Here is an 11,536-nt window from a genome sequence, read left to right on the forward strand (position 1 = left end):
CGACCCTCTTATATAAATAGTTGCGCCTTCCCTATCAAATCGGTCTTCTGGGGTAAATGATTGTCAACAAATTTAACTTAATTGTACTTCATATTCTCAAGGCAATTATTTTTCGTTGTTCTGGCATATATGCGAGTTGCATATAAAAACAGGATGAGTAAGAATTTGAATACCAATTTAGTAGAGAAAGGGAGAAATAAATCATCAACAATGAAAATTGTCTACCTTTTCAGAATGCTTGGTTTCTTCCTGGTCATACTTTCTCGAAGGTCCTAGCGGTCCATGAGAGGTATCTTCAGACTAGATAAGATATAATAGATAAATGAAATCTAGCATATCAATAGAAGAATTTAACCCCAACTTTCTATAACCAAGATAATTGAATAAAGTTCAGAATTTCCACCGTGTTGTCAAACTTTGTGTCCACCTCCAAAATCGTGGATGCACCTGTATTTGGACTGTTATCAGCTTTGAATGAGTCTATCCACATGCTAACCTGGTGAGGTGGTTCATATATACCCATCCTTGACGTGGCAAACTGAGTTGATGGAGAGTTCATATTCATAGCACTAGAGATAGAAAAGCCAACTTAAAACGGTTAAAAATACAAAAAATGATGCCACACAAGTACAAACATAAGAGTAATAAGTAGCTGCACGATGTAGGGCATGATACAAAAATATATGTTAAATCATAAAACAACAGAATTCCACGAGAAATTTAAACAAGGCTGCCTGTTGGGCAAATCATTAGTCGTAACACATTCGAAAAATCTTACACATTGGATATTCAGAAGCATTGCCTATGAATGAAAACACTGCTCTAGTCCAAATGAAGTTATATAATACTTCAGATAGAAGCAAAGTAGAAAGAAAACCTGATTATATCTTGGTACACATACAACACCACCTATGGTACTCTACAAGAGCTTCCAATTGAGCATAAGTGAAAAGTTCAGAAAGTTCTATGTGAGAAGGGAAAGACTTGCCAACAGATAGAGTGAGAGCAGGGAGGGGTATATAAGGAAACAGAATGAGCATAATTGTCCAATGTGACATTTACAACTCACACTACCAATCCATTTTATTAAAAGTTCACCTCATCTTGACTATACAAGTGGCATCTTGAGATACACATTACCAACTTATCTTACTGGGAGATGGCCGAAATGTTATCATTCCCTGACACCAGGTAGAGCTCAAAGTTGATGTACCCAAGTCCAACCAATAGCAAGTGTGAAGTCTGGATAAGACCAGCTCCTACGCAAAGCTTCACCAAGGAAAATCACTCAAAGTAATGCAAACAACAGTAGAAAGTGTGCATTTAATGCACACCTAACACCATAAACCTCTAAAGGAAGATTGACGCACGTGACTCAACAAGCGCATTAAATGGATACCTAATACCACAACCTTCAGCATGCACATTTAATGCATGCCAAATCACTCGATATTGCCTATAAGACTAACCCATGTGATGACCCACTCACATTAAATGCCCAACTATCCAAGTATGGCACGTCAAGTCAGAAAAAATCACTCACCACAATGTTACAACACATGGCATCCAAGTGGGGTAATTGTGTCCGAGAATGAACAAACAAATACATATCAATCTCAACACTAGAGATAACGGCACTATCAATGATGATTAATCCAGAGACCCTTATTCTTTAAATAGTAGCTTATTTGAAGACAAAGGTACACAATTTTTAGACCCAAAGTCTAATTTCCATTTAAATCGTAACTACCTCGGTTGTCGAAGAGTCTTTGTAAGTACCACCATCAGTAGTTTGAGTCAGGGATCATAAGTCGAGGATAGGATGAGGTAAGGTTGAAGTCAAGATCAACCACAATTATCACTCACAAACTACCAAATTAAAAAGTTGGTACCTTCAATGCGCATCATTTTTAATGAATTGGTCACAAAATTGCCTTCAATGGGACACCATTTAATTAGTGAGAAATCATGGAACATTGACATATTGTTAAGGGTTTGCATTGAAGTTCACAAGGGGCCAATATTTACGAGATTGTAAATCCCATCACAAACCCTGATCCAACTCTGAAATGGATAGTAAATAACATGTGTGAGTTTTGGTCAATCCGCAACAAATCGATATCACACTCTCCTTAATCAATTTGCTTTTCTATTTGATAAAAAATGTTGACAGAAGAATTGTGAAGAGTAATTGTCAAGTCTCAATCTGAGAGCTTGGCAGAAATTTATAATAATAAAAGAGTCAAAAGACAAAATTGCCCTTATATATAAGAAATAAATAAAAGTTATTATTAGAAAATAACTAGGACTAAAATAACAACTAGATTATTTCCATTACTCCCTCTCAACTAAACCCAGCTTGACAAGGTGAGAATTAGTGATAGAAGGACCAACAGACTTTGTAAGCATGTCGGCAAGCTGATCTGAAAAAGGTATGAAATATTATTTGAAGTTCACCAGATCAAACTTTCTCCCTGAGAAAGTGACTATCAACCTCAATTTCTTTCGTGAAGAACTGAGTCAGAAGCAAGCATGATAGCAGACTTGTTGTCACAGAATAAAGTAGAAGAACTAGAAACAGGAAATCCCAACTCTGTCAACAAAGATAGAAGTCAAATTGCCATAGCACGATACTCAGCTTCAATAGAAAAATGAAAAACCACATTTTGTTTCTTACTTTTCCACGAGATAAGATTATCACCGTAAAAAGTACATAAACTAGAGGTGGATCTCCTATTTGTGAGAAAACCAACATAATTAGCATCTGTAAAACAAAACAAACACGACTGAGCGGTGAAAAAGTAGAAAAGCCCAAGACCAGGATACGACTTCAAGTAATGAAGAATATGATAAAAAGCATCAAAATGAGAAGTACGCAGAGTATGCATGAATTGACTGACCACAAAGGACAAGTCCGGTCTAGCGTTAGTCAGATAAATCAGACGACCTACAAGTCTCTGATAAGAAGAAGGATTCGATAAAATATAACCAGAGTCAACATAAAGACGATGATTCTAATCCCAAGGGGAGAAAGCAGGACAACAACCAAACATCCCAGTGTCTTAAGGAAGATCCAATGTGTATTTGTACTGGGATAACGAAATACCACAATGAGAACGAGCCACTTCTATCCCCAAGAAGTACTTGACGGGACCCAAGTCCTTAACCTCAAAAACATGACCCAATAACATCTTTACCATATCAATCCACCATACATCATCTCCAATCAGGATAATATCATCCACATAAACCAGAATAATGGTGCAACGGCCATCCAATCCTCGACGAACAAACCAGGTATGATCTGAGTGGCATCTGGAGAACTGCATAGATAAAATAACCTTAGAAAACGTTAAAACCAAGCTCGCGGAGACTGCTTTAAGCCATACAGAGATTTGAGAAAACGATAGTCCTTGATAAAAAAATAAACTGGACAATAAGATGATCAGTAACACACACCCACTTACTTTTGTGAAGTGCAATAGGTAAGTGATAGTCAGAAACAGATGGGATAAGAGCAAGGTAGGAGATAATATACCTGAGTCCAATAAGGAGGTTGGCAAAGTTGGAAAAGGGCGAAGGCAACGAGAATAAACCTTAAGTGTTGACGAAGTTAGATCGAAGACCGGAGAAAACAACACTATAGAAGGAGCATAAGAAGAGTCCTGCAAAGGAAAAGAATCCTGCAAAGAAGAAGTGACACAAAAGTAAAGAGCATTTTAAAAAAAAGTGACATCTATAAAATGTATGACACAATGAGAAATAGGATCATAACAACGATACCCCTTTGACATGGATGAGTAACCCAAGAAAACACACTGAATGGCTTTGTCATCTAATTTCAAACAATGAGAACTACGGTCCTAAACAAAGCAAATGCACCCAAAAACTCTAGGTATAATAAAAAAGAGGGTGTTATCAGGACACAAAACATAAAGAAGCACCTATCCCCCTAAGGTACGACTTGAAACATACTTAAGAAGAAAAATCGCAGTGCGGACCGCCATGTTCCAATATAACTTCGGAACATGCATGCCTCGAAAGAAAGCAGCGGACAATGTTCATAAGGTGGCAGTTCTTGCCTTCCACCACCCCGTTCTGCTCAGGGGTGTAGGGACAGGTCAACGGGTGAAGCATACCATGCTCATTAAAGTGAAAGCAAATCCCATCAGAAATATATCCACCTCTATTATTAAACCAAAGAGCTTTAACAGTGATGTTGTACTGAGTCTGGATCATTTTAAGAAAGTTAACAAAAATAAGAAGCACTTCAGACTGAGATCGCATCAAGTAGACCAAAGTATAACAAGAATAACATCGATAAATGTAACATAATACCGATTACCAATAAAAGCAGTAACAGGGGAAGGCCCCCCATACATCAGAATGAACTAGATTAAACATAGCGTTAAACCGACGCATGCGAGGGATATATGAAATATGAGTATGTTTGGAGAGCTCACATACAGAACACTGAAACTTATGCCCACTACAAGCATTTTTCAAAGAAAGAAATAAAGAATATAAATGTTAAAAATTAGCATGTACTAAGCGAGCATGCCACAAATCTAAGAACTGAGAAGAAAAAGTATGACTCCCAGAAGAGGATAACATAGAGGCCGGAGCAACAGTATGTGGAGATCCAAATAGGTACAGCCCATACCCCTTACCAAAAATCTTCCTCTAAATCAAATCTTAAAAAGTACACTGAGTAAGAAAAAAGGTCACTGAGCAATTTAGAGATTTGGTAAGACTACTCACAAACAAAAGATTAAGAGATAGGTGGGGTACATGGAGCACAAAGTCAAGAGAAATATTAAATGATAAGGGAATGGTACCCTTGCTGTGAATGGGTGTAAAGAATCCATCAGCAAGGCGAACCTCCCTATGAGTATCAGGAAAAATAGATGAAATGAAATAGCTAAACTCACCGGTCATGTGATCAGAGGCATCAGATTCAATAACCCATGTCAGGGGAGCTGGACCAGATTGAGTGACAAGAAATACAAAAGATATACCTGAAGCCACAAACGAAGATGAGCGAGTATGGATCTTATCATAAACAGAAGTGGCAATCTGGGTCTGAAGTTGCTGTAAATCAATGGTGCCAGGAGAGACAGTGGTAGGAATAAATGAGGAATCCACAGTGACAGCATGGGAAGTAAAATGCCCCAACGAAGGAGTGGCAATACAACTCAACAAATGAGGATAGAGCGGAAAGCATCGAATCTTCTCATGGACTGTCCTCCCACAAAAACTGCAAATAACACTACTCCCTCAACCACAATTAAGGCTCCCTCGGCCACAACAAGTAGTAATAGTACCCAAAAGCCATCCAGATTTGCCTCTACTTCCAAAATAAAGTCTCACGAACCAAGACCAAGACTGACACGATATCATAACTTTCAACGACAAATGGATTAAAAAAAGGAAAACCAATAACCCACACAACATTGTTGTTGTTGTTGCAAACCTTTGCACAACCCAAACAACACAGCTCCTAGTCCACAAACACACAACAAAGCATTGTTGTTTTGCTGTTGTAGGCCCCCACAAAGCCTCCAAACTGGAATCGCAGACCTCCAAACAGGGTTGTGGTGTTGTGCAGACCACCAAACAGCCACCAAAACTATCGTAGATCACCCAGCAACAGGTTATTGTCACAAGTCACTGCAAGACTCCCAACAGGTCTGTGGTGCTGTCGCAAGTCAACTAGCAGCCATTTTTGTTGTTGTTGTTGCAAACCTTTGCACAACCCAAACAACAAAGCTCCTAGTCCACAAAACACACAACAAAGCATTGTTGTTTTGCTGTTGTAGGCCCCCCCAAAGCCTCCCAAACTGGAATCGCAGACCTCCAAACAGGGTGTGGTGTTGTGCAGACCACCAAACAGCCACCAAAACTATCGTAGATCACCCAGCAACAGGTTATTGTCACAAGTCACTGCAAGACTCCCAACAGGTCTGTGGTGCTGTCGCAAGTCAACTAGCAGCCATTTATTGCTGTCACAATCTCCCAAACTGGGGTCGCAAATCACCAAACACGACTATGATGCTGTGCAGACCACCAAATAGCCACCATCTCAGTCGTAGGCAGCCAAAAAAAAAATTTGTTGTTGTCACAGGTCACCAAGGATGTTTTCCTTGCTGTTGAAAGTCACCCAGCAGTAGTCTATTGTTTTCACAAGCCACTGCAGGCCTTCCAACAGGTATATGGTGCTGTGCATACCACCAAGCAACCACCAGCACTATCATAGACCACCAAAAAGCCACCAAACAACTGTTGCAGGCCACCCAACAGCAGTCTATTGTTGTCACAAGCAACCGCAGGCCTCCCAATAGGTATATGTGTTGTGCAGACCACTAAGGAGCCACCAACACTGTCGTAGGCCAACAAAAAGTCACCAAACTGATGTTGCATGCCACCGAAGGCCCAAAACAAGTCAGTAAACCCTAGAGGAGACACCAAATTGCTGTCGCAAGCTAGGGATAGATCAAAAGAGTTTATCGAAAGGCAGAAAACCCTATGATAGGGTATAAACACATCGTAGAAAATCACTGCATGTGAAAACGGGAACAATCCTTATCGCAACATGTGATTAAGGAATCATGAATCAGAAAAAAAAAAAAACACCCGATGGGGAGACCTCCTAACGAAGCTCTTACTAAGTTATTAGGTCTTCAAGATCTGAGGTGTTATAAGGGAAGAAAAGAAAAATAAAAAATAAATAAATAAGAGAAGATTCAAGGCTCCAAGAATCGAAGATGAACAAAAAACCCCAAGGAGAGGTCAATGGGTCCTCTAAGAGGCTCTAATACCAAAAAGAACTATGAAGAGTAATTGTCAAGTCTCAATCTGAGAACTTGGCAAGAATTTATAATAATAAAAGAGTCAAAAGACAACTGCCCTTACATATAATAAATAAATAAGAGTTATTACTAGAAAATAACTAGGACTAAAATAAATAGATTATTTCCAATAACATCTACCAGAACCCCTTTAATAGTATTCATAATACTATTCACGCATCACAATAAATCAATGTGAAGATTTAGACCATCGAGGTTCCACATTTTATAAATAGAATCCAAGGCTCCAAAAATTTATTGCAATTTTCACGTTTCACTTGCTTATCCTGAGACTTAATAAGAAAGTAGCTATATCGACTACTGGTGTTGATACACTAAGCCTTTCATGCTCATCAATCATTAGGCATTGAAACGACCAAATACATCAATAGAAAACCTCAAAATGTACATCTCAAATACAAATAAATCGTCATGCAGTGGATACAGTTTGATGAAATTGCATTTCGCTTGATCTGCCTTTAAAGTCATACTCTCAATATGAAAACAATCTGCACCAAATGGATGCATAAAAGTTCAATGTCATGTGACACTGTCAAAGTAAGATCACCCCATGTATGCACCAACAGTGCACTGACTAATCCACTTCATACACCTTTCTTAAAATTCCTTCTCATAAAATAGGCACCATATGGAATCCATCTGTAGAATGTTAGTTTCCCATTTATTACAAGTCATCTTATGGGATCCATCATTAGAATGTCTCAATCAAATCGTTGAGCAAAGCCTAAGTGGAAAAGCATCACAACTGCCAATGCCTAATAACTAGTATAGATGCCCATGGTTCAAAATATCAGAATGTATTAGTTGATGAGTATCGGTATTGGTCAAGACCAATACGAAACATTGATCCCAAAACATTCACTGTTTCGGGAATGTATCGAGATGTATGGGATTCTATTGGGATGTTTATCTCCCAGATTTTATCAGTTTTTCATTTTTGTTTTCTATTTTTCACCTTTTTTGGGTGGGGGCAGGGGGGGGGAGGGGGATGGGGATGGGGGAGGAAGGTGTCAAAAATTCACTGAGAACAAATTCTTCAAGGTTCAGAGTCATGGATTTCACTAATGGGTACAAATGTTTGGTACACTGTACATATAGATTATCATCATCATTTTTTTTATTTTAGTTTTTTGAAAGCCTTATCCACACTACAATAAAAATAAAGGTAGGTATTTCTCTAACATATACAAACATGAACATACTCCATTACTTATGGTCATAGCCTTATCACAGGCAAATCAATATCATTATGTGCATAAATGGCATATCTACACTTTGGTGATTGCTATAAATTAGAAGAAAAAAAAATCTGGATGATCAAACACAATGACACGAATAGGCTTGGGAACCATGGGTTACAAAACCAATGAAAATACTCCTCAACGTCAAATATGAACATAGAAACAACATCAATATTTTTTCTATTTTATTCTTTTTAAGGGAAGATAATCATTTTAATATTGTGTCTACTGCATACTTCCAAGGGCACTATATTGACCTTTTGATGAACGGAACCTCAAATATTCTTCATAGCTTAGCTCATCTTTACTACTGTATTTAAGGTCTGCTTGTTGTCTTGTACAAATGGAATAATCAGCCTATTCTCCCCTCAGCTTGTCTGTCATTTTTTTTAGTCTCTCGTCATTGCTATTTAAATGTTATTGTAGTGTTATACCTGTTTACTTATGATATCAGAGCATCAAAATCAACCTATCACACCCTTCTCTTCAGATGGATTTCTCCATTGACCCCTAAACTTCACTGTGACAATCAGCATGCAAATGAAAATGTCCTACAATCTTACTTTCAATGCCTAAAAGAAAACATATTACATTTGGCTATCAATTTACCTGACAAGAGGTAGAAAACAAAGAACCAAGCTTATGTTACATCAGTTCCCGTGATCAAGTCAGAAATAACTTCGCCAAAAGACTTTCTGCAGCAAACTGCATTTCACATTATCATTTGATTAAAGCCACCTATATGCACATTTAAAAGCTGATGTGTCTCACCCTATTTATTAAAAGGAACAACTGACCTATTTTCATATTTGCTTCTCTCTTGTCTTCTCTACTTGGAACATTTTTGTAGCAAGATTCCTTTCACGTATTGTGACCCCATCAAAAACGAAGGAAGTTTCAGATATTGTTTAGCAAATGTCTTTTTGCCTAATTAATGTATCGGGATCTTTTGTTGCTAAATAATAAATACATTAAGTTGTTAGCATGATAGCGTACACAGCTCTGCTTCTCTCAGATATTATCTAGTAGAATAGCTGATTAGGCCATAACTTCCAATTGATATGTAAACTACAGTACCAAATTCTATGGAATTGAGTTTTCTGTGATGGCAACCCCTGCTGCAAGGCCTTTTTATAACGTTCCAAGCAAAGTAAGTGATAAAATGATTCTCACAGCTTTCTATTTTCTAGACAAGGCTCAAAGAAAATTGTTTCCATGGAATTGAATTTTCCATGATGGCAAACCCCTGCAGCCTTAATGTCCCAACTTATCATCCTAACCACAGCACACAAGGCTCAAGTACATTAGGGGATGCAACTGTGCTGCAACAATCATAGTTGAAATAGAGAGGGAGTGGGATAGACTAGGGTCCTCCATGAAATAAGAAACAGAGTCAAAATTAAAATAGCAGCAAAAAAAGGGGATAATAGGATGGTCGAACTCCTGAGAACAAGTTCAACCATCCAATCCCATCTTTCACGAAGTGTCAAGCTTCGTATTTTCTTCTCAACAAGTAAAAAGAACCTGACTCCCCTGAACGAGGCTGGAGAAAACATGAAAGATAGAATAGACCGATGATCCATTCATCTACTCACATTATGGATATCCTCATAAAGGACTCCATTTTCTTAAAAGAATTTGGTTCTCGATTTTTTGAATAAGAATAAAAAGTTTGTGATTATCAATATAACCAGCCAAGAAGTATAAACACAACATCATCAGCCTTAAAGCCAACACCAAAGTTGAGCAACCCCATAAGTCAGTTTGAGAGGAATCCAATTGTTGGAGACCCTTGTAGTGCCCTGAGGCAGAATCAATTTTTTTTTTTTTTTATCCAACCAAAAACACACTGAAAAAATTGAACAAATCCCACAAAAGCCAGAACCAGAAATGATCTTTTCCTTCAAAGAACCCAAAAAAACGGTAGTTTCACCTCGGAATAATTCATAACAAAGCAGATTCAAAATTTAATTTTTGGAATGTTTCATGAAATCATGATCATATTAAGTCAACTCAACTTGCTTAAATGAATCATAAGTTCACCACTCCAGACTCTTCTAGCCTATTTAAGCATATTCCATCAAAACGTACAAAAGGGATTAAAAATCAAACTTTCAAACAAGGTGCAAATAAACACATCTAGAAGCAGACTTTTACCATATTATGATAAAAAATAACAGAAGATCTAATAAAGTGATAGGGTAAAAAAACAGGAAATTCGAGTAAAGCAATCCCAAAACCCTAAAAAAATCAAACCTTCAAATCCCCGGAAGAAGGAAAAGAATCCCCGCTCAAAATTCCCCAAATCCTCGTAATCTCACTAAACCAAAACCGTGCAACAATCGAAACTTCACAAATCCTTGAAACCCTAATCCAACACTTATCCTGCTTTGAAACCCTGATTTCTTCAAAACCCTAACATCCATTCCTCGACTTCGAACCACCAGACAGAGAGAGAGAGCTTAAAAAAACAAAAGGAAGCCTCTTTACTTGTTCTCTATTTATCTTCCTCTTTGGTCAACGTTTTAACGTCGTCATATTTCCACTAAACTTTGAAAATGCGCACCAGGTCACTACACTCTCCGTTCCCTTAACCTGCGCACCCTCCCGCTTAAACTACGCCTTCTACCATCTCCTCCAATTCCAAACTGATAACTCAGTTCGCGACGAGTTTCTAGATGACTCCCGACATCGGGAGTTAAACTTACGTGATTAGAGGGTTTATATTTGAGAGTTTTTTACTAAAAAGCTATGATGACACTGTCGTTATGTCAGTTTGTGTGTCAGATTCCGGTTAAACATGCGTGTAACTTTGGTCTGATAATGACATGTCGGAGTTTTTGCATTCGAAATTCTTAAAATGCGCTTTCCGCGGTTAATAAGATTAGCCTACAAACGCCAGACCATAAAGCGGCGGGAGAAAAACGGTTTGTGACTTCGCGTACGCCACGTACTGGAAAAGACTAAAATACCCCCCTCCTCCTGGAATAATGTCTTTATTGTAAGCTAAATAGTGTACATCTGTACTCGACTCGATGACATTATTATCAGTTTGCTTTTGAAGTGTATGTATAGAAGGGGGGTCATTCTCCTTATCCTTTTATCAGAAAGCGACTCGTTGATGTGAGAATAATGACGTCATTATTGAAGACGTTTTTTTTTTTTTAATAATTTAATCAACCCCTTGATTTTATGTAAAAATTTGAGATACCCTCTTTTTTCTTGCTCCCTTTCTATTTTAGACACCCCTCTACGATGAATATTCCTTTGTGTTTTCCAAATGATGACATGCCCTTTGGACTGTGTTGCCCCTTCTCCCCTAATTTTAGACACCCCTCTATATTCTTGTAATAATTGAGACAATTCCTTGTGTTTTTAAATTCATGGCATATCCTCTTTGATCCATGGTTACGATGAATCAGATTT

The 11,536-nt window shown here is 38.0% G+C and overlaps 1 protein-coding gene across 4 annotated transcripts in view; it reads right to left on the reverse strand.

Annotated features, from left to right (window-relative positions):
- Positions 1-10,952, reverse strand: part of LOC147406750 (transcription factor TGA4-like) — a 28,226-nt gene extending 17,274 nt beyond the window's left edge. Inside the window, exons 1-5 of one of the 4 annotated variants that reach the window (XM_086434944.1) lie at positions 10,367-10,952; positions 8,908-8,968; positions 8,720-8,815; positions 404-569; positions 226-300 (exon numbers count right to left, since the gene is read on the reverse strand). In XM_086434944.1, the coding sequence (XP_086291070.1) occupies positions 226-300; positions 404-565 (237 nt within the window). In that variant the 5' untranslated portion in view covers positions 566-569; positions 8,720-8,815; positions 8,908-8,968; positions 10,367-10,952. Of the gene's footprint in view, positions 1-225; positions 301-403; positions 2,429-3,538; positions 3,684-8,719; positions 8,816-8,907; positions 8,969-10,366 lie in introns of those variants that run through there. The other 3 variants (XM_086434945.1, XM_086434943.1, XM_086434947.1) reach the window with 3 other exon arrangements.
- Positions 10,953-11,536: the final 584 nt, after the last annotated feature.

This window comes from Akebia trifoliata, chromosome 3 (genome assembly GCF_017979445.1).
Source record: "Akebia trifoliata isolate Shusen 1 chromosome 3, ASM1797944v1, whole genome shotgun sequence".
In the NCBI taxonomy this organism is placed as follows: Eukaryota; Viridiplantae; Streptophyta; class Magnoliopsida; order Ranunculales; family Lardizabalaceae; genus Akebia; species Akebia trifoliata.